The sequence below is a fragment of the Mchenga conophoros genome, linkage group LG16 (genome assembly GCF_057382185.1).
Source record: "Mchenga conophoros isolate Kocher_MC1m ecotype Shallow Benthic linkage group LG16, M_conophoros_male_GT1.1, whole genome shotgun sequence".
Lineage (NCBI taxonomy): Eukaryota > Metazoa > Chordata > Actinopteri > Cichliformes > Cichlidae > Mchenga > Mchenga conophoros.
The window spans coordinates 26,346,448-26,370,581 of record NC_140541.1 but is presented as its reverse complement, the minus strand read 5'-3'; the positions used below and the strand labels follow the sequence as shown (position 1 = coordinate 26,370,581).

General features: G+C 38.9%; 1 protein-coding gene across 1 annotated transcript in view; it reads right to left on the bottom strand.

The window, feature by feature from the left end:
* Positions 1 to 24,134, bottom strand: part of abca12 (ATP-binding cassette, sub-family A (ABC1), member 12) — a 59,333-nt gene that overhangs the window by 4,116 nt on the left and 31,083 nt on the right. Inside the window, exons 45-65 of the mRNA XM_085248865.1 lie at positions 23,181 to 23,339; positions 22,903 to 23,086; positions 22,092 to 22,310; positions 21,235 to 21,431; positions 19,827 to 19,984; positions 18,881 to 19,114; positions 18,597 to 18,744; positions 17,565 to 17,811; positions 16,261 to 16,350; positions 15,144 to 15,231; positions 14,860 to 14,987; positions 14,060 to 14,147; positions 13,627 to 13,735; positions 11,772 to 11,826; positions 10,064 to 10,241; positions 9,812 to 9,927; positions 7,106 to 7,268; positions 6,703 to 6,956; positions 6,083 to 6,290; positions 5,325 to 5,434; positions 2,910 to 3,060 (exon numbers count right to left, since the gene is read on the bottom strand). Of these exons, the coding sequence (XP_085104991.1) occupies positions 2,910 to 3,060; positions 5,325 to 5,434; positions 6,083 to 6,290; positions 6,703 to 6,956; positions 7,106 to 7,268; positions 9,812 to 9,927; positions 10,064 to 10,241; positions 11,772 to 11,826; positions 13,627 to 13,735; positions 14,060 to 14,147; positions 14,860 to 14,987; positions 15,144 to 15,231; positions 16,261 to 16,350; positions 17,565 to 17,811; positions 18,597 to 18,744; positions 18,881 to 19,114; positions 19,827 to 19,984; positions 21,235 to 21,431; positions 22,092 to 22,310; positions 22,903 to 23,086; positions 23,181 to 23,339 (3,284 nt within the window). The remainder of the gene's footprint in view (positions 1 to 2,909; positions 3,061 to 5,324; positions 5,435 to 6,082; positions 6,291 to 6,702; positions 6,957 to 7,105; positions 7,269 to 9,811; positions 9,928 to 10,063; positions 10,242 to 11,771; positions 11,827 to 13,626; positions 13,736 to 14,059; positions 14,148 to 14,859; positions 14,988 to 15,143; positions 15,232 to 16,260; positions 16,351 to 17,564; positions 17,812 to 18,596; positions 18,745 to 18,880; positions 19,115 to 19,826; positions 19,985 to 21,234; positions 21,432 to 22,091; positions 22,311 to 22,902; positions 23,087 to 23,180; positions 23,340 to 24,134) is intronic.

The following is a 24,134-nucleotide window of genomic DNA, read 5'->3' as shown; positions in this document are numbered from 1 at the left end:
ATTATATCCTATACCGAACTGGAGATTGTTATTCATGCTTTTATCTCTTCACGACTGGACTATTGCAATTCCCTGTTTACTTGTTTAAATAAAGGTTCTTTGGAGCGTCTGCAGATCGTTCAGAATGCTGCAGCAAGACTTTTGACGAAAGCTTCTAAATTTTCACATATAACACCGTTGCTCATGCAGTTACATTGGCTTCCTGTTGAATTTAGAGTCCAGTTTAAGATTTTGGTTTTAACTTTCAAGGCTCTTCAACAACAAGCACCACCATATATCATTGAACTTTTACAGCCCTATGCCCCTAGTAGGTCTCTGAGGTCGAGTAGTCAGGGCCTACTTGTCATTCAGTATACGAGACTGAAAACTAGGGGTGATAGAGCTTTTGCTACTGTGGCCGCCAGACTGTGGAATTCCCTTCCTCAGGACTTACGATCCGCTGATTCATTGATTACTTTTAAAAAATAGCTAAAAACACATCTTTTTAAAACTGCCTTTTGCTAACTTTGTTTGTATTTTGTCTTTTTAATCTGTTATATCTTGTAAAGCACTTTGTGATCTCTATCTAGAAATGTGCTATATAAATAAAATTTTACTTACTTACTTACTTACTGTAATCTTCTTTTTAGACACTTTACATGCTAAGTGATAAGCACGAGATTAATGATAGAAAACAACAATAATTAAAGGTAATAAAATTTGCTTTGCCTTTTTCCATCCATGTTTATATCAGAAGCAGAATACTTTATTAATCCCTAAAGAAATTATGTTATGTATGCTCTTTATGTATTATATATATCTGAATGTAGATCATGGAAATGTCCAAACACCGTCTGTTGTAAACTGCTAATCATTGCAGGGGATGTGTAATGGTCTTTCAGTGATGTAACAGGAGTCGATAGGTCTAATGATTGCTCCTCGTGGCTGTTTGACCCCCTGCCTTCACCCCAAAGCAAAATGAGACAGTGTTATAGACTACCATGCTGCTCCTAGCTTCAGCCACATGATAAAGCTTCAAACAGTTGCTGTTCCTTAACAGCCAAATCACAACTGCAGTCACTTCAAGACGCTTTATATTGTAAGGTAGAGACTCTAAGATAATGCAAAGAACTCAACTGGAGACCCTCAGTGGAGATCTAATATATAACTACACATACTTGTTTTCACAACAGGAAAATATAGATTTACATGATAAAAGGTAAAGGTGGATACTATTTCTTACTGCCAATTTTATATTCCTGTTACACGTGTAACCGCTTTCTCCCATTTCGTCCAGTACAGCCACACAACAAATAACTAAGGTATCTATCTATTCCACTTCCATGAATATTTAATTATGTTTGTACAGCAGTGATGACTTTACACTGTGACTTTATTCTATCTAAACTCTATGCAGTCCCGGGGCTGCAGAAGCTGATGCAGTATAATCCATTTGGTGCATGGCAGTTGATCCTGTGTGTTAAACCCAGCAGGGATCAAAAACCCTTAATGACTTATAAACATTTCAGTCACTTAAAACTCTTCAAGGCTTCCCTGTTAATCAAATAAAATAGTGTGCTGTAAATACAACTACATTTTCAAATAGCTTAAAGTGATTTCCCATTGGTAGGCTTTAGTCTTTTTCCCATTAGTTGGCAAATTTGGAAACCAGATCGATGAAGCAAGTTAATGCAATAGATACCTTCACATAGAGTCTCTGCTGTTTCTCTGTAAGACAATTCGCCTTTTGTCTAGCGTTTTCATTACCATTCACTGTTTTTAAAAGTTTTATACTAGACAATTTCATACTAGACAAATACACAGTATTTTGTTATGTGAATGATAAAGACTGGTAACATAGACTATTCCTCATGCAGCAGGTTCAAATCAAAATATGATGTTTTTATGTTCTCTCATAAAAGCTGCTTTCTATCACCTTTGATGTTACAGCTCATTAAGCCAACAAAACCATGTCAATGCAAAATGACCCCATTAAGGCCTGTCTCATTATGCACAGCTAGGGGACTGTCAGTAGGAGACAACATAAGAGGAACTCTATATATAACCTCAGCTTTGAGAATTAGCCTGATGCTGCTGCAGTTGCCATTATAACCATTGTTGTCAGTATACCGACCGGAGAGGAGGGGCTGTAACAACAGCAGTGAGGGTGATTAGTGTCAGACAGATCCATTTCTGTGCTTTACTGTCTGTGTAAGCATGTGTATCTATGTGCAGCACTCTTGGTAATGTGCGTGCTCAATTCTGTTGGTAAAATGCCTGAGACTGTCAGAGACAATGTTTTTGTTGTTCTTCATTCTGACCTCAAAATGGTACAAAGAAAGAGAAAAAAGCAGACAGCGCTTACAGCTTGTCATGATATTTTCCACAATTTTTCACACTCCTAAGAGCTGCTTATTTCTGTTCTTCTCTGTCTTTCAAAAAAGAAATATTGATGGGATATTGATATTGAGCACACATCACGTGCTGATTGGTTGCTCTGCAGAGTCCTCTAATAAGCAGACACACTCAGCAATCACCACAGAAGCAAGATTGATTAGGCCTCAGGAATGATAAATGAGAAGATTGAGGCTTTAGTGGCATGTCAAATAAGATTCTCCCGTCATAAAAGCAGAATTTAAATATACATTTTTCCGCAGTAATGCATACTACATCAGCTCAATTCTGATGTTTGGACTGCGCAAGCTGACAACAAAAGCTTTTTCATTTCGCTACAGATTCTACAGCTTTCATCACACATCATTCATTGCTGCACACTTTCTGATTCAGTATGCATAGGAGCAGCATCAGCTTCTAGTCCTGCGCTGGAAGTGCACCTTTGAATTTATATCAGATCCCGTGTCACTTTTTGAATGCTATTGTCACTTGGCAAAGTGACAATAGGCACCACTGCGTCTGCAGCTCTTCCTTACCCGGTCTGTCTCCCACTTTGAGATGCCACGTATGCGAGCATAGAAGTACAAATGCTCTTCTCCAGTGAGCAAATCATCCAGTGCATCCACTTGAGGACAGTAGCCGATGTTAATTCCTTGTTTCCGGCACTCCATGATGTCTACCAAATGTCTGGGGGGAAAACACACACAAAGAAAGATTTTCTTAAGCAGCATTCACCACATGATGTGGGACAGGCATGTAGGGTGTTTCAGAGGATCTGCTGTCTGTGGGGTGCTATCTAGCTTGCTAATATCCACTTTATATACTGACAACACAGCAGGACTGTACATTGCTACTTGTATGAAAGCTCTTCAGATACATCTTTAAGATAAAATTGCTAGTTTCTAAATCCCAAAACTATCATATTCAAATTTTCCCCAATAAAAAATTAATAACATCCCTCATATGTGAATGATTGCATTACGTAATTAAATTTTGGAATTACCTATGCACCTGTACCAATAAAATGAAATTCTTTCTTGTAAATGTTTAATTCTATAAGTCAGAGGTGTGGACTCGAGTCACATGACTTGGACTCGAGTCAGACTCGAGTCATTAATTTTATGACTTTAGACTTGACTTGAAAAAATGTTCTAAGACTTGTGACTTGACTTGGACTTTTACACCAATGACTTGGGACTTGAATTGGACTTGAACCTGTTTACTTGAAAAGACTTGATATTTTACCCCAAATATAAAATTTAACATGCATATTATATAGAGATTGAAAATGTGACGTCATTCACGGGTAGAACCGCAAAGGATTCTGGGAACTCGTGGCAAGAGGTACTAGCGCACACAGACTTTCAATTGAAATCAGTTATACAGCGATAAAAAGAAACACAAAAATGTCAAGAAGCTGTTGTATTATTAACTGCAATAGCCGGTCGCATGACAGCCACGGGAAGCCGACGGGTAAAGAGATCGGTTGTTATCGGATTACGTCGTTGAAGAGAAATTGTTCGAGCCATGTTTCCAAAGTAACAAAGACGCGACGGATGGCCTGGATTGCAGCCATTCAAAGACCAAATATAACGTCCCAGAACCCTCCAGCTCACAGGTTAGTCTGCTCCAAGCATTTACACAAAGGTCAGTGTTTTTTAGTAGTTAATACGTCATTTTCATAACATAATTGGTGATATAGGTTACAAGCAAGTCTGGCACTGAACAGAAATTGTCGCGCTATGCTCCTTTATTTATTGTGCATAAATAGTGAATTGTCCTGACACAATATTGCGTTTCGCTTCTGTTATTATGGTACATTGACAAAAACATACTTTTATTCACAGGATAAAACGGGTTTTTTTGTATCACTAATTGCCCAGTATGATTACAGCATACAATATTATTGTCACTGCTACATTTCTGTGATGGGTACCAGAAATTATTTCCACTACTAATTAATTATCGTTGAGCTCAAAGGTCCTATTAATAAACGGTTAAGGAATGTGTATTTATGACGACAGTTTGTGAGACTGGTAAACTTATGATACGTACGATGGTCTTTCGTTCTACACGGTGCATTTCAAGGTCCTGCACCCATCCGTCGGTAAACTGTACCTGGGCTTGTTGCAGTGACCTGAAGTTACTAAACTTCATGAGTGTATGCACTCACTCCAAGAACCGTATGATTATAAATATGCATATAAATATGCTACGATGAGATAGCTGACTTCATCTAACTAGCAAATGTTGTCCAGGCTACGTTGGTGATGCAGTTTTTTTTAATGTGTATGATATTTTTGTCATGCGATTTTAAAGCCGGTCCTACAAGCGCATCCAAGAATAACATGCAGCTTATCTCAGAACTGTCGGTGAAAATTATTCTTGGAGCTAGGTTTAATTGAGCTGCATTTTAAAGAGGTGCAATTTCACAATTTGTGTATATTTTCTACGTTCACTATTTTGTCATGTGTTGAGAAAAACACAGATTTAAAAATTACATGGTCTAATATTTACATTTAGCATATAACTGCAACATGCTTTTTTTCGTTTTTTTGAATGACTCGAAAGGACTTGAAATTCAAAGTTTCAGACTTGTGACTTGACTCGGACTTTTACACCAGTGACTTGAGACTCGACTCTGACTTGCCTGACATTACTTGAGACTTGACTTGAGACTTGAGGATAAAGACTTGAGACTTACTTGAGACTTGCAAAACAATGACTTGGTCCCACCTCTGCTATAAGTCATCTTTATTTTGCTGGAATGTGTACATACTTATCCTGACATCTCTGCATCACTTTAGTGTGCAGCTAAAATGCAAGAGTGGTCATAAAAACACAACTATTCCCGCTAAGTTAATCCAGCGGTGGAAGAAGGGGGTAATAAAGAAAAACAGATTAAATACAAACATGCACTAGGCAACATTCACATGTTACATAAAGCTTACCCATCCCAGTCCTTGATCTGTGCAGTGCCATCAGTGGGGCTAACGTCTCCAGTCAACATCTTGAAGGTGGTAGTTTTTCCTGCTCCGTTCACTCCCAGCAAGCCAAAGCACTAAAAATAAACACTAGTTTCTTAGTAACTTCAAGCATTTTGCTATTATGCAGTATTGTGACGTAAAGCTGGGCTCTTTAAAGATTAGCCAGGTCAGTATTTAGTGCTGCAAAACTATGTAAAAAAGAAGTGTGTCCAAAGAAAACTTTTTCATACAACCAGACATCTGAAGTAATAGAATAAAAATGACTCGGATCAAAGACTGGACTGAAATTGGTCAAAATAAAATAAAGGCTTTGAGAGTAAATTAAAACGACAGCTTAAAATGATCACTTTTTACTGACTGCAGAAGAATATGAAAATGCTGGCCCGTCTTTTTAGTCCATATTAAAATGTACAATATTGTACATGCTTGTTATAGCCGCCAACAGTGGCTCCAAATCCTCAGCTGTGTTAATAACAGTAGGCTGTTGGTATTTTAAATTAATTGCAATCTTTGACGAGTCCATTGCACACAGCGACTAGTACCACCGTACAGCTCTTCAGAAATAACAAAACAGAGGCTGTGTGATTTCTGGGTAATTATAGAGTTATGCTGCTGCCATAAGAGATTAGACATTATTACACAATACCCCCCATTTTGCTACCCTCTTGCCTTAGAACAGCTTTACTATATTAGTATTCTGTGCTCCTGCCTCTGAGGCTTACCTCTCCTGCAGGGATGCCCACAGACAGATTCTTGACAGCGTGGACCTTCTTAGTGAGGTGTTGATAGATCTTTGTGAGCCGGTTGACTTGCAGTATGTCTGAGCTAGCTGCTCCACTGGCCACTCTGAGATGCTCAGATACCACATCCTCATCCTGATCATCATCATAAGCTGCCTGAGGCACAGTCTTGATGTAGCAAATTAGACGCCTATAATACAGAAAGGTTGTTGTTTTGTTTTTAAATAAGTGCAAGGCATTCTAGTTAATATAAATGCTTTATCACCCCCCGTCCCTGCCACAAAAAAATAAAAATAAATAAAATCACCAAAATCTTGGCCCACTTAGAATAAAAAAAATCTAATTTTACTTGCAATTGTCTTCTCTAATTACTTAATGTTGCTCTGTTGCATATTTAACCACCCGGTTGCATATTATCTGCATTTATTACATCTCATTTTCAGATTTTTGGCTACAAGAAGACTGCTTTATCAGTGTTAGCAGAAAACACATCTTGTGCATTTGCAAGTCCATCCTACCTTTAAAGAAAGCAAATGAAACTGATCTCAGTTAAAGATTCTGTGAATGTATATTCTCCTTTATATTATTTCTGTGTTTCTCACCTGACTTTGCGCATTAGAGATTTGTTGATCAAAAGACGCAGCGTGAAGAAGACCAGGCCCTGGATGATGGAGGAGATGAACATCCATCCCAGAGCTTCTGTGGAGAATGGGTTCTTATAGGCATCGACTCCATAGCCACTGAGAATCTGGACCTCTATGTCACCTCTGGCCAGTTCCATCAGCCCATTCCCAAAGCTGAACTGGGGGAAGATGAGGAAGGCGTAGCTCAGCTTCTGGAAGATTTTCTGGATTGCCTACAGGAGAGAAGCACAGAAGAGGGGACAAGATCTGAGGATGTGAAACTGAGTTTAACTGAGCTCATCTTGAATTCTTCACTCTCCTGTCAATGGACAAGCAAGGTATGTTTTCTAAGTTTCCCCCTGATTCTTACAGTTAATCTTACCTCAGGATTATGCATTGATATTTGACCCAGAAAGTAGAGGATGCAGGTGGTCAAGATGGTGTTGACACTGATGAAGAGGTTGATGCACACGTAGCTGATAAAGGCCATCTCTGCATCCCTGAAGATCCCGGCAAACAGATACATCCATGGGAAGGTGGAAAACCTGAGATGACAGAATAATCGCATTTTAAACTTAAAAAAATAACTCCACAGATGCACTTCAAAGCTGCGGTAACATGGTTGGGTTGGTTTGAAATACAGAAAACAGTCAGAAGGTTATAACATAAAATTAATAGAGAAATTGTGCAGTTTTGCTTACAAATGCACCTTCTAAAATATAGGCTTGTCTGAAGAGAGCCAGACAGAGTAGCTATGAGCCTTAAGAAAAAGAAGCCAGCAAAGAATACTGAAAAGAGAAGGTGGAATATACCACGCTACAATGAGGGTAAACATTCAGTCATGAAGCCAAAATAGAGGAAGATAAATGACTTCTCCCTATATTCCCTCGCATAATCTGTTTGTCCATTTGATTGGTAAGTCTGGGTCAGCAATACAGAGAGTAAGAGAAGGAAGGGAGAAAGAAATGAAAAAAAAAAAAGAGCAGTGTGGGAAATGAAACAGACAGACACAAACAGATAGAGCCAGACAGAGACAAAGCATCTGCATGCTTTGCCCAAAAAAAGTGCTTGGTAGGCAAGTGTGGGTGCCAAGCCATGACAAGGAACAGAAGCAAGAAGGCTGAACACCAGACCAGGTGGGTGCAGCCTGACAGATGGAGCACTGTGATTACTCATTGCTTGGGAAGGAGACATCTGTCTGATAAATGAGAAGCAGAGTCCTGACTTGGCTTTCTAAAATCTAGGGCTCAGGACTAGGCCTCCAAACAACAACGGCAAACACAAGAGTGTAAACCTCAGCAGCAGCTCGGGGATTGATGTAAATAATCCCAGTAATTCAGATGAGGCGAAACATGACACATCAGGGGTTTTGATACCATCCCCAAATCTAAATCTCTTTGTCAGACTGAACTGAAACCTTTGTATTTCGAGATTATAGCTAACCTCTGTCTCATACTAAGTCATTCTGTTATTGCCATAAGCCCTGTTGCTTCCTGATTCCCCCCTTTCTCCCTCTCTGGTGTCTTTGCCTTGAATGGGATAAACACGTTAGTAGTGATTTTCCATTAGCATTGCAGTCCTACTGCCATCTGTCTTAGCAAGAAATTCACAATAAACTTTTTTGCAGCATTTGCTCGTCCTTATGCTCTGCGCTGTAAATCCAACCTACTGGCACAGAATTGCAGTGCATGTGTGGAGATAGGCTTTTGAAAATGTATAAACCTTTCAATGATTGCTTGACTTTGGAAAGTCCTCTGCAAGAAATGTATTGTGCATTTGAATGAATCAGTATTTTCCCTGTTTGACTCCTTGGATGAGCTGGGTTCATGTTGAGGGTGATGGGCCTGCTGCAAGCATAAAGCACCATTCAATGAATAGGTTTGGTTTAGAGCAGTGCAGATGCTTCTGGAAACTTCACACACTTCCTGCTGTTGTCTCAGCAGGGCAACAGCCAGAACAACACATTCACCATCTCTATGACAGATTTGATGCGGTTCCCTTAAAACATTTTTTATAAACATGTCCATCATTCAGTGTGGTTCAGGTTGAAAATAAACTCAGAGGTAAGTAAAAATAGTTACAGTACTGTGCAAAAGTTTTAGGCAGGTGTGAAAAAATGCTGGAAACAAAGAATGTTTTCAGAAATATAAATGATTGTTTACTGGCCACAAATGTATCCTGCAGCAGGACGATGACCCCATTTAGAAATCATTAAGAACTATCTTCAGCACAAAGAAGAACAAGAAGTACTGGAAGTGATGGTATGGTCCCCGCAGTGCTCTGATCTCAACATCATCAAATATGTCTGGGAGTACATGAAGATACAGAAAGATGTGAGGACGCCTACATCCACAGAAGATCTCTGTTTAGTTCCCCAAGATGTTTGGAACAACCAACCAGCCGAGATCCTTCAAAAACTGTGTGCAAGTGTACCTAGAAGAATTGATGCTATTTTGAAGGCAAAGGGTGGTCACACCAGATATAGATTTGACTTAGATTTCTCTTGTCCATTCACTGCATTTTGTTGATTGATGAAAATAAAAGATTATTAAACTTCCATTTTTGAAAGCCTTCTTTGTTTACAGCATTTTTTCCTGCACAATACTGTATATTGCAACTAAAAGTGGCATAAGCAGTCATTACAGTACAGACCATTATCCAAGTGAACATTTAGGCCATTAGAAGTCTCTTTAATTTCCCTCTTTATGAAGTGGTAGCAAATATTACCTGCACTAAACCTTTCAATCTGACTGCTTGTCTAACTGCTACTTTGCTATTGTGTTGCATCCATATTTTGTGACACTATCATGTGCTCTGACTTTAGCCATTAGTAAGTATTAAAATATTATATGACAGAATGATACCCAAATTAAGTTAAAATAAAATAAATGTTTGCTTTCATAATGGAAAACAATCAAGTAGTATAGCTACTGTAGAGAGAACAATCTCTAAAAGATTGTCCTTCAAAATTTTCAGCCACACGAAGGACTGGTTCATTATCAAATACATTTTTGTCAACAATATACACTCCAGTACAACTACAATGTGACTACAATTAGTGAATCTACTTTTTTTCAAAGTTACTGACCCAAAGAGCACCAGGAGGAGAGTGACGGCACCCAAATTTTGGCGTTCTGTAAATGCTGGAATCTGGAAGGCAGCAATCACAACAACGGTCGCAGCTACGGGGACCAAATAGATGACCTATGGAAAAAGGTGGGGCACAATGCAGCAACAGAAAGTCACTTCGTTTAATAACTTTTGAAAAAGATATATGGATGAAATTAAGTTGAACACATGGTTTTCAATATTGTAACCAATTAAAGAAATACGACGTTACCATGTCATAGATGAAGTTTACAATCCAGTAGAAGGACTCGCTGATGCCAGCAATGTGCTGAAGCCTCTTGGACCCTTTTTGGTGCTCAGTGACTTCATAGAGGGCAAAACTGGCTGTTGTAATTGAGAAGCCTGTGAGCACGCACAGAGCCACAAGGATGTGAAGCACTCCCTGGACACTGTGAAGAAAAGATCATCCAGGTGATGTGATTAAATACCATTAACCATTGAGTTATCATGAATAATGCACTTATCATGTTACTGGGCCATGTATTTATTGTGTTGTGTTTTTATTTTTTTGTTCTGTTCTTTTGAATTAAAACTACTACAATAGCAACAACAAACGGTGCAGAAGAGTGAATATAAACTGGCGTTCAACCAGGTGTATGTATTTTCTGAAAATACTAGCTCATTTTAACCAGAATTATCATATTATTCCCTACTGGGACGTGACTCATTTGAACTACTGAGGAATCTCACAATGAATGGAATCCCATTAATAACAAACAGCTTTGTGAAAGAAAAAGAGATGCTTGCGAATCATCTTTGACAAGATAACAGCAAGAGAAACAGATCACTTCACGCAGAGAACAACTTCACACTGTACAGTCAGCATGCCAAGGGTGTTTCTGTGAGACTGCAGAGCCTATTGTCCAGATTAGACCCCAGAAATCCAGTTGAAGCTTTGATCCCCTCAGTTCGTCTTCTACTCAGCGTGTTCATTTAAACTTTCTTGATGCCAAGCCAGTACCTGTTCGTCTCCAGTGCTCTCTCGCCTACCCTGCACGCAACTGAACTACTTTTACCACTCCCCTCTGGCTGGGGCACAACACCTCAAACTAAACACAATGAACTGCACGAAGCTGAAAAGAGGATGAAGATGAAGCTGGCAGAGTGTCTGAGTGAGAAGGAGTGAGAACAACAGAAAGGGACATGTGGTGGGCGTTTCAGGGCAGCACTAACTACAGAGGATAGTCAGGAGCGACAGCTACAGAGCAGGCTTGTTATCAAGACAGCCAGCATAGCCTTAGATTTTCTCTCATGGGCAAAGCTACTATATTGTGAGAATCAAGACATTTAGAGTAATAAGTCTGCTGTATCTTTAACACAGCTCAGGGCAAATCAATACATCTAGTAAGGAAGCCTAATATCACCCATTCAGCTGCTACAGCATCTCAGCAGACTACACCTATTAAAGTTTTACACAGACACTGAACATAAATGTGACATATGTGGAAAAACTGACCAATAACTCTAAAATTGCCAGTAAGATGCTTAGTAGTAATAAGGCTCTAGAGAGAACACAAGGTCAGTCCAATCCACTCTCAAAATGATGTATTTGATTTGCTCCTCTGGAACATGTGCACACATCCATTTAAACTAAATCTCTTTTCCACCTTTACCGAAATATTCATTCCAAAACATTCATTAAATTGGGACTCTGATCAATACTGTAAGCTTAAGGAAATCAATTTAGAAAATCAAATATGTATAAATAATTTTGTCATGTACATCTTTGCCCTGAATCCATCTTGAATTAGATGTAAAAAAAAACAAAACAAAAAACCCCCCAAACACATAAACACATGATTAATTAGGGAACATTTTCACAGATTAAGATGCAAATACAGATCTATTTTTCTAAGATTATTTGTCTAGTAATGCACTAGCAGTCAATTCTGCAGAAGAATTTTAAGCATGACCCTTACACTATATCTTCATCATCCGCCCGTCCAAAATAGGGTTGGCTGTAAACTGAAATGGCTGTAACAGAAAGAAACAGAGTACTGTGTTAGCAAAAGAAAAACAACAGCATGCAAGCTATTTTTCAGCACAGGAAGCAAATGAGCAATGATATTCTCTTAGCCTAGGACACAGTCAATTGAAAAATATAGCGGAAGATGGTTTCATTTGCCAGTGCGCACAAAGGAAATTGAATTTTCTTTATCATTTTTCTGGGTCTTTGAGATGCTCAGAGACATGAACTGTAGCCCTACATATTTTGCATTTCCTGAAATAGGACTGTGAGTTCACCTACAGCACAGAAGCCCCAAAGCAGGCTGCGGGATTAGCATTACTCAAGACAACTTTGATGAAATTGATTAGTACCGCTGCCTAAAACATCTGTAATTACTGATACTACAAGACGACTGCACTGAATTCAAATGTTCCCATACCTGGTTTGTGCATTTGCAATGATAATTAGGAAGAGTTTTACTAATAAGTATATTTATATGCAGAGATATTATTTATGTTGTCATAGTGGTTTGAAAATGGGCAAATACCCCCATTTTAGAGAACCTGAGCCTTTGAATTTGTGCCATTTCTTTTCTAAAAGAAGTCCCAAAACCTAAAAAGCAACTGTTCATGTTTGACGTGTAGTTCAACCGGCTAAACTAAAGAAATTGATTATCTATACTATGTTTAGTTCTAAGAGACTCAAGCTGAGCATGTGTTTTCAAATCAAATCTTCTAAAGGTGGACTATTAGGCAGGTGAGAAAATCAAGGATTTCTGGGGGATGGGTGAGGAAAAACTTGAAATAAACAACACAGTTGCAGGTAAGAGTAATCTGAGTTTATAATCTGGACAGTAGTGTTTTTGTACAAATGCACCAGTGGGTAATTGTAGTCAGAAATCCTGCAAGAGTGAGTTGAAAAATTGGTTTGATGCAAACATCCAATGGGGCCCAACCCCAAAATTAAACTGTAGTACACAATGCAAAGGCTAGGATATAATTTTTAACAGATAAAGCAGTCACCTTGAAAAGCAATCTCCCTGGATCTCCACCCCGGACAACCCCTGCCACCGCTTTGAGTTTGCAGGTAACATTTAAATGGTTACACTTTACCCTCAAGCACTTTTATCATCCACTGGGGAATAAATGTGTGTGTGTGCCCGTTCTGCTATTCATACATGTTTTTATGAACAATTCTATATATGCATTTGTGTATGAGTGCATGACTGTGTACTCCTGCCTGCAGGCAGATGGTCAGGATAATACTCAGAAGCTGAAACAGTACTGAAAACGTGGGCCAGCCTCGTTTCTCTTTAGCAGATCTCCCCAGTGAGTGGCACTCATCGGTATTCACCATGCATAGTGATGTGAGCGTAAGGACACACAGCACCCCCTGGCTTTAATCCAGTGAAATGAACCATGAGTAAACACACTGTTTACAGCTTTCTTTACTGTATGTTTAGTATACAAAATGCACCGGGCTATCAGTGAGGGGCAGCTTTCTAATACTGATGTGCCTCTCTCCTGTGCAGTCATGTCTTTTTCAATCTCTGCCTTACCCTATCTTTGCAATAACCAGTGTTTTGTGCCTGAAGGCATAACATAACATAACATACATATATGGTACATTTTCTAAAACTCACTTTAATCACATTACAAATAAGAGTAAGCTGTGGCCAAAATCCATTTCAGTATTCCAAAAGTTAGATAAAACTGATGTTTGTTATTAATGCATTTCTTTGTACAGAATCCCCCATCAGTTGAAGTGACATCTCAAACATGTGTACTAAGACTTTTACTTTTTTTTCTTCACCAATTCTAGCTTACCATATTTGCGTGGATCCTTGTCTGCTGGCAGATTGGAGCGTAGGATGAAGTTGTTGAGGCTGTTTAAGTATGCTGGCATTGTGTGGTGACCCTCAGGGTTGAACCAGACCTACACAAGCAAAAACACAGACATGCATAAAAACGAACAACATTCACAACACTAGAGATCAGGAAATGTAGGTATACTATATATTAAAACAACAAAAACACTTTAATAACACAAAGAAGGCAGACGTCTTCATCTACGCTGGCACAATTCCTGCAGTAAAGCATATTTATGATGAAAATGATGGTGTAACAATTCAGCTCCATTTCCATGCACTGAGTAAACACGTTTGGTTAAGACATCAGGTTTTAACTCTTGACAACTAATCAGTACGGCAATTAATCTGATAATAAGAAAAGGGGCAGGGAAGCAGTGGGAGAACGTTACCTTAGACAGCGTACGGTTTTTGGGCACTGTTGTGATGTCCATTTTTAAGTCCGCTGGGAGTGGCATGCCAAAAGCAAAACCACCGTACCTGGAAAAACAAAACATTGACTAAAACAAGGAGCTTTGCTTGATACTGAGAAACTCGATGTAACGCACTGTGATTTTCACTTGGTTGTTTTGCTTTTAATCAAGAGTAAATTTTCAACATATGCAGATGAGAGAACCATTTCAGGGTAAAAGCACCCAAGCCCAAATTATAAGTATGATTACCATTATCAACAAGGTGCTAGAAACCAATTTGTGTCAAGCTGAGAAATCAGGAAAACTATACTTTTAGGCACTTACTAACTAGTTTTCATAATTAATTAGATTTCTGCACATCTTTCTTTGGTAAAACACCAGTCATTCCATGCAACTGAATACTGTGAAGACCATTTAAAGCCTCCCAGATGACTAACAAACTTTATTTCAGAGACTGCTTGCAGAATTCTGGAATTTCATTTAGGTCAATCGTCTCCTCTGAATTAATAAAAAAAATGAAATGAACGAAAAGATTTGCAAACGATTCCTAACTATCGTAGCTCATTTTAATGATGTAATGTTATGAAATATGATTTAAAATTCTGAGCAATATGCCACAGTATGCTGAAATTTGAATGTACTTGGACATTGCTTAATTCGGCTCATTTAATCAGAGAATACTTTGACTGCAACACAGGGTACAGTAAATTATCAGTGAGGCATGTATAAAAGTCTCACTGTGGCTTCATTAACCACATGGATATATTGGCTCCATTCACCTGTTCCTTATGAAGTCATTGGCTGTAGCCACTAGGTAGTTCTCCACATTGATGCCATTCAGATCATAAACAATCTGAGATGAAGGGATCTCCGTATGGGGGGGCTGGTAGTTGTCTTTGTCACAAATCTGCAGTGCAAAGAAAAGATAAATAAATATCTTCCCTTTTTCAAAAAAACATGAGCACAGGAAACACGTTTATGTGCTGACACACACACACACAAACACACAAGTGAGAACACAGAGAATCACTCAATCGCACTGTTCTCGGTGACCTAGTCTCACCTGTTCTTTCCGAGTGCATTTGCAGATGTTGAATCCTTTCGTGGTGTTTCCACTGGAGCTCCACTTGTTTGTGTTTCTTGTGCAGTCACTGAAAAAGAAGAAAAAGTTTCACCAAGTGAAACGAAGTGAGTTTGCAGTGAGCGGTACATACCACAACACTCTCCCTAGACACACCCCAGAAAATATTTTGAAAGTGAGGAGATATGATGGCCCGCTAAAAGAAAGAAAACTGTAAAATCTAAAACCGTTTATGAAGTAGCTGTAGGCTTACATGATTTTTGTGAGATCAGGATCTAAATCTTTCCTTTGATAACAGTTTTCAAAGCTGTTAATGTGTGCTGTAATATCATATTGTGTGAAATTTCTGTTTGTGTGGGCTGATGTTCAACTCCCACGCATTTTGCTCTCTGCCAAATGCTTTCAGGGACGCTCTGTGCAGATCAAAAACAGGTTGCAGCAATATTATTTGCATACACACCTGTTACTTTAGATTTCTAACACACACAAGTAACAATGATCATAATCAGAGGATGATGCAATATATTTTCTATATACCGGTATGTAAAAAAAAAAAGTAAATACAGTAATCAGTCATTGTCCTGCTGTAATTACTGGACATGATGAGCAGACATGCAGCCTCTTTTTCCATGACAGGGTCTCTCTCTCTCTCGCTCTCTCTGTCCCTTCTCTTTCTCTCACTCTCTTTTTTTATTTTCCTGAGAATTTTAAAATGCCTCTGAGGTCTGGTTCATGAGTGCCAACATTGATTTGAGTGCCTGCAAGGGGAAAATCTTCCCTATAAACACGGGGTGTTTACGGAATACAGATGATGCTCTCACATCGCAGAGTCCTGCTGCAGGCTTTCAGCCACATGCACTGAGCAGAGCAGCAGAGAAATTAAGAGTGGAGGGACAGGAGAGAGACCAGAGACAGCGACAGGAATTGCAGAGAGGAAAGCCTTGTAAAATAAAGATGGAAAGAGACTTGGATGAAGTGAAATATAAAAACGCTGTACATTTGACAAAGGCTTAAATACATAGAGAAAGCAAGTACAGGAATCAGCATGTCACTGATAAAAACAAACAAAAAAGATGTCATTAGTAGTATAATTACTTACAGGTTATCAGGCTTGTCAAGACAGGTGGTGTCCATCCCAGGGAATGACATCATGGTGTCTGCCAGACGCTGTGAGTTGGGATTCTGGTTGCTGTAGAATCAGAAAAGTGTTAGCCTTGACTCGGGAACGCCAGATATGTTACAATAAGAGGATATAACAGACACAAAGGTTTATTTCATGAGCATCCACTAAGCAGACTGCTAAAACTGATAGCCAGCCAGCCAGATTTTACCTAATTTATGTGATGATTTGAGGGCTAAGGATCAACAGCATTTAACTAATGGTTACTAATGTAACCATTAGAATGGCTTCTCTGAGCAACTAGAGAAAGAATGAGGACATTTGACTTGTCACTTTAAATTTAAGTAGATTTGTTTTATTTACCATTCCTTGCCTTAAAACGCACACAAGTAGCCTCATAAATAAAAATCATATTACATTTGCATCACTCTTAGAAAAAACTAAGAAAACACAGTGTTCCGGGAAAGTTCCAAAAATGTTGAAACGCTGAAGCATCTCTGACCCTAAACTACCTATAACCTTCTTCTGCACTGCGAAAAAAACACTGTTTCTGAGATGAATAATTAATTATCATTTTCAATCCCTTTTGTATAGCAAACTAAAGAGGACTGGGAGGAGCATCCATACGGTCTCTGATACAGTTTGGCACCTCAGCATTTTCTCTCTTGCTACATATCTCCTTGATCAAACAACAGCAGATCGGGAGGATGAAGACATCTTGCAATCTCCTGACACTCCTAATCTCTCTTCCTTTGATCTCACATTGTAGCCGTCTTCATCGCAAACATCTCTTACCCTCACATAGTCTCTTGTGCTCTCGCATTTTAAGGTCCACATGCCCTTCAACAAACTACAGAATCAAATCAAAATCCTTTTATAACAAGTGTGGCATGCCTCCTGCAAATGATGCAGACCCCAGTGAACCCGTCGAGTAAGGTGGTGTATCAACCATTCAGTTCAGGAAGTGATTACCAACATCTGTTATGATGATAGTTGTCTGTAGCCCTGTGGCTTATGTGATTTATATGGTTCCCCAGATACAATGTCCAAAAGTGTGGGCTTGTTTTATATTGCTACTTTGGCAAATCATAAAACTACTTTCCTCTTTTCCAGTAGAATTTTCACTCTTCTGTGTTTATTTGTTGCTAACTCAAAAACTAACTTCCTGAGATATTCTCAAATATTTCAAACATGTTACATAGAAGCACACTTATTTGCCTAATTAACTTCTGTTTTGTCTCTTTTTATGGTTTATCTGTATTTTCACTTCTGCAGGTACTGACCTGAAGAAGGAGTAGCTTGGTCCGATCTTGTAGAGCGCAGGGCTGAGCTGTAGCTCAGGATAGTGCTGCACGTCGCTTTTGATAGACCCCAGGCTCATAGCAAACACTACAAACAGAACAGGAAGCAGGATTTGGGAAATCAGGCCCTTCCAGTCTCTGCGGCTGTGGTGGAATCTCTTGATCAGGATGGCTGACATTTGCTGCCAGGCCAGAGCCATGCCGGTCACTGTGGATGAACTGGTAAGGTCTGAAACACACAAAAGGAGAGCAGAGCGAGGAGAGAATGATTTTGGGGCAAATTCACTTGCTATCTCAGTACTTTTATGAAGCCTTCGTTGTCTTTTAAAGACAGTAAAGCTAAAGGCTACCATGCAGACACAAAAAATGACAGTACAATCCATCAAGAAGACTGCTCCAGTTGTAGAAGTTGTAGAACAAGCTTAGCAGAGTATTGGCAAAATATTTTAGGTTGTCTATGAAAACGTCAAATTTAAAATAACGAGCTCGGGTAAAAACGCAATGTTTTGAAAAGCAGAGACTCTGACAGGCATTGCTCCATATGTGGCCACCTTTAAGAAATCAATCCAGTTAATTTGTGAGAATTTGTCTTGTTGGAGCTGGTGGTGTTTATATTTAAAGTGTAACCAAAGCTTTTATAGTAATCTCTTATTTCACTTTAATACATGCATGACTGCTGGAAGTGACAAGTGTTAACTCTGAGGTCTAAAGGTGTGTGATGCTGAATAAATGTTATGTTAATTATAAAGTTCAACCATCTATTCTCTTTGTATTTTCAGTCTCTTGTTTTCTTCTGTATGATTAAAGATACTGTTGAATATTAACAGAATTGAACTTTTTTGACTATAAAACTTCTGTCATTTAATTTTCCTTGTCTTGACGTTGTAGTATGTACTGTTTTTTATCAGTGTTTTTTTGTTTCGTTGTTTTTTGTCAGAGGTATCAGTTTAGCGGCTTTTTTTTTTTTACAAAAAGAAGATGACAGCAACAAAAACAAACAAACAGTGAACTCACTGATCCTGTCGCTGAAGCTTGTGCTGCTGTCACTGTCGTCTAAAGACAAGCTGTCGATGGATATATTGTCGGAAACCGTCTCTGATACAGATGGGAGGCCATCCTCAGCTTTAGCTTCTGTCTGTCCATGAGTCAGTTGGAGGAACACCTGCAAATATATATAAAAAACCATATATAGTATCTGTATATGATAACCCTATTTTTTTTTAGGGTTTATGATATGCTGGCAGATATGTTAGTATGATTAAGTTTAAATGTACCTCGGCATCAGTGTGAGAGCTTACCTCCTCTAGTGTGGTGTCAGAGATACCATAACCCCCCAACTGTAGAGCATCCAGGTTGGAGTCCAGTGCAGTAAGCAGAGAGCGGTATGAGGAGGCGTTGGATGAGTTGAAGGGTGGCAGTGAGTAGACCAAATCATTGCCCTGGGCTTCTTTCAGTTGTGCTTCAGGTACATGGGCTTGGACAAAGGCTTTAACTTCAGCGCTGTCAATCTGTTTATTTTCTGTGTTTTGCACCTGCAAGTAGAAAAGATTAGGAAAGTGAAATCTTACTTACCTACACTACACTATCTAACATATAACACACTGTTCCTGCTTTTCAGGGTTTTTTTTACATAAGTTACAAGTGATATGACTAAGCAAAGCTGAGATAAACTTGGAAAAAATCCCTTTTTTTCCTCACACTGTCTGATGGTTTCTGCTTTAGATTGCTGAAATGGCTGACTATCATCGTAGAGGACACTTTTCTTAAGGTACAGAATACTGACAGAAACATCAGGTTTGATCAAAATATACAAAATCAGATCGTTATTTATCCATGAGAAGGCATCATTTCTGTGTGTCTTAACATAGTTCATGTGGCCCTTTTTTAATATATCTGATACAAATTGACCTATCGCAACATGTCATCTGGGAAAAGATAAAACCCTGGGTTTGGTTTTACACAAGCAGTCCAGCTCCTTCATAAAAGCTTTTGGTGAAATGTTACGCCTGTGATGACCATTTACTTTGCAAGATGCCACTCTGCTAAGAAACATTCTGAGTAAAATGCATCAGAGGAAAGCTGCTGTTCTCTCATTTTTAGAACCAGTTGTCTGCTGGAAAAGCATATTTCACTAAAAAATAAATAAGTGGAAGTAGATTTTCATTAAAATTTCATGTTGTGGAAAAAAGCTGCTGTAAGCATGAGTCTTTATTGCTTCGACTGACAGGGCGATTAAATGATTACCTTTTTGGTGAGGGTAAGTTTGTAGCCTTGGCCTAGCTTTTCTTTCAAGTAGAATGGAGATCCACAGCATTTTAATCCTCCATTCTCCAGGAAGGCGATGCGGTCACTCAGCACTTCTGCTTCGTCCAGGTGGTGGGTGGACATGATGATTGTGCGGTCTGAGAGGGCACACATATAAAAAAAAAATTACACATGCAATATTACACTCTTCTTTAACAGGTAAATCTTACACAAATGTAAAATGGAGGTGAAAATTACGAAACAGAATCTGTAAGATTATATTTACCAACTAAGCTAGTCTGTAAAGCTTTGTCTTACTTTTATGGCTTCAGCAACTCCAAATAAACAAGCTAAAAAGCAAATATTGCAAAGACAAATCCAAACGCAAGCTCTATCATGCAAACACATCATAGAAACGGGCACAGAAACAGCAAGAGATGTGGAAGATTTATTTTGAAACAGATTTTTCTGGCACTAAAATCTCCCAAACGTCTGAGATGACGCCAATTACATGATATTTTCCAGAAACATCTGCTAAGAGAGCCTAAAAATACCTCCTCATTTATATTAAAATTATGCTTCGCTAAAGTCCATTCACAAAACAAAGCAGAGAAAAGTCCTGCAGTGAGCTGCAACCTGCAGGTTCACAGCTTGTTGCCCACCGTGTTTCTTAGAAAACAGATAGGAGGGTGCGTGTTCAGAGGAAAAACCCTAGTGTGAGACTTTCGGTTGTCTGTACATTTTTAATACTAACAATGCACAAATGCAGTGCAATTATTTTTTTATGTACTACAGAGATTTTACATTGGACTTTAAGGGTAGTTTTAAAAAGGTATGAGCTACACACATACGTACTGTGTTAGAAAATAGAGCTACAATGTGCTTCAAACCAGTATGGCTTTCTGGTGTTTCCCTCAAAGACTAGGATAGACAAATACAACAGATTTAAAAAAAAGAAAAGAAAAAAATAAATAAATAAATAAATAGATATATATATATATATATATATATATATATATATATATATATATATATATATATATATATATATATATATATATACACACACAATTTAGTATATGAGTTATTTAAGGGTACACAGGTGGGTATTAAAGGGCTTTAAAAGCAATCAACCAGTTCTTAAATTGTATTCAAAAACAAACTGAGTCAGTGTAACTCAGACAAGTGAGATATTTTCACTGCACCTGCCGTTTGTCACCATCCAGGAAGGAGAAATGAGGATGCGCATTAATAAAACTACAAAAACCAGCGATTTATACAGACATGTCAAGTTAGAGTTGGCCAACCGAGACTGCATATGTGCAGGTCTCAGATTTCCTGTGATAAAAAAATCTTCATGGGGATGTTATTTCAGCGTTCAGTGTTTGAGTGTGCCTGTCAGACTTACTTTTCTTGTGCTGGATTACAATGTCCCAGATGTTGCGCCTGGAGCAGGGATCGACTCCTGTAGTGGGTTCATCCAGAACCACCACGCGAGAGCCCCCTATTAAGGCGATGGAGATTGACAGCTTGCGCTTCATGCCGCCTGATAGGGTGCCCACCCGCTTGTGTCTGTGAGCATACATCCCCGTGTCCTCTAGGATCCTGGGAGCAAAGTCGATGAAAAGCATTTAGGATGGAGCACATGCTAACTTTTTTTTTTCAATGCATTACAACCCAGTTTGTGGGTTGTAGTTCAATCACTTCTATCAGTTACTCAGCAGGGGTTTCAGATTTCCTGAAACCAGGAGAGAGAAACTGTTCTTGCCTTTAAATTCACTACTATTCTGCTCATATAAGACCATCTAGAAAAAGTCACATGAAGCGACTTAAAACTCAGAGTTTTATGGTATTCTGCTCATGTTTTCCTGCAGATGCACATGGTATATTTGACAGCTCTAAAACACTAAAATAAGAGCGCAATTCAACGACAACAGGGATGCAATTTTTTTTTTTTTACTGCAGACTTGGAAATACACTATATAGCCATTACTGATTTTCAAATTACCCCTGTATAACCTTTCACTCGTGTGAAGCACTGGCAATTATTTCTTATGAAAGTCTCGTAACCTCTGCACATATTTTCTTTTTATTTGAGGGCCATGCCTTTAACTGAGCAAAGGACGGAGTTTAATGATGTACATATAAAACAGCTTGCAAAGAGAATCCTTGTAACAGGTAAAATATATCACCAAGGTATCATCCTTAAAACAGAGCGTCCTTTTATACACTGAGCATATCAAGCTTCCTGCTCTGGTCACTCACGTGCGGACTTGTTCATGCAGTTCTCTGTCTGACCAGTGTGGGGCCTTGATCTGTCCATACAGCAGCAGGTGCTCCTTGGTGGTCATGTGATCAAACAGGACGTCATACTGCATGCAGACTCCTAGCTCCCTGCGAACGTTCTCAATGTTTGTCTGCATGTCTCTGCCGTAAACCTCTATGGTTCCCGAAGACGGGGCAAAAAGCCCAGTAAGGAGAGACCTACACAAAGAATACATGCATTTGTTAACAAAATTCACAATAATGAATAAACAAATTCGATTTTTATTACTCAGATCAAGTTATAAATGACAGAACATGCTCAAAAGACTTTTCATATACTAGGTGGCACTTGAAAAGCTGAAAATGCCTTTTCCTTTTGTCCTATCTGCTAGTTTTCGTATTTTCTCCCAGGCAGTTTCTTCTTAAATGATGACTTATTGTTCTCAAAAATATCATAGGGCATAAAATCCCTTCTTGGTTTTTGGTTTTTTCAGTGGTGTTAAATCTCATTCTGCCACTGCACTCCTTGTATGTTGCCCTTGATAAGAGCGTCAGCAAAATGAGTCGCATTTAAAATGTAAATGTAAGTGCTCTAGTTGATGAGACCCGTCAGGCGAATCGCTACCACAGTTGCTGTGCCAGATTTGGACAAAACAATCTCCCTGTCAGCATCCGAGCCTTGGAATGATTAAAGGGATGCACAAAATCTCATTTTAAATTGGATCATTTTGCTGCCACGGAGGGTGTATACAAGGTGGTCAAATGCATACTGGTATTTAAAAAGGAAAGGAAAAAAAACTGCCCCACTTACATGGTGGTAGTCTTTCCAGCTCCATTGTGACCGAGCAGTGAGGTGACGTGGCCCTCATAGAAAGAAACATTAAGGTTTTCAATAGCCACTTGGTCACCATAGGTCTTGGTGAGACCATGGAGAGCAACGCCAACTGGGAGCTCTGAGAAGTATTCCCCAGTCTTGGTGGAAAGAGCGCTCTTTCCTGTGAGAGACACAGAGAAGACAAACTGTAAATTAAACTAACAGCAGACAAGAATTCCTTGTTCCTGTGTGTGCCACATTATAATTTGACGCACCTTTTCCCTTGTCATTGGAGAAGGCAAGCTGGTCATTCTGCATGATGTTTGTGAAGAGAAGTCCTTTGGCCGTATTCTTCTGTGGTCGAACACCGCACAGGTCAGCCCAGAAGGAGAGTTTGAATGGGAAGTACCACGGAGAAGGAATGCCATATTTTCCTAATGGGTAAAATAACTGCAAATAAATCTCACATACACAATATATTTATATTTACATACCTATTTACAGCTGGGACTACTAAACAAAGTAACCAAACTAAACCAACCTGCATTTTCTTCAACTAGAAACTGATTAGTGTACACTTCACTTGATATTTTAAGGCAACGCTTACACATTCGCCTATAAGTGAATTCTAACCTGTGTTATTCTAATTCTATTACTTTCTTTAAGAATAGGATGTATATAAAAGATGGACACAGCCACTGTTATCCATTGGTTGCACAGTGCTATCTTTTTAAGGCTTGAGCTTAAAATTTTTGCTGTCACCATCTTTTTGAAACCAAGCATGCAAGCTTGGATCCCACTATGGAAGCCAGGGAAACTCATACAGAAGCAACCTATCAAACACTAGGAAACAGATGGACGCCACAATTTACAAAATGAACATCATGCTAAATCCAGAACACAAACTCATGCATCAAGGGAGGAGAGAGCTGTTTTCCCATAGACGTCTATGCAACCAGCCCCCTGCTGGCCATGAAGAAGAATGCACTCTTCAATTTAATTCAATTTTATTTGTATAGCGCCAAATCACAACAACAGTCGCCTCAAGGCGCTTTATATTGTACGGTAGATCGTACAATAATAGATTCAGAGAAAACCCAACAATCTTCCACTTTTCTCATCACTTTTATGATTGACAGACTACACTTGTATTTTAGTGTGTATATCAGCTGACCTGACAAAAAAGACTAGCAAACAAAAACTCTAAAACATAAATAAATAATAATGAT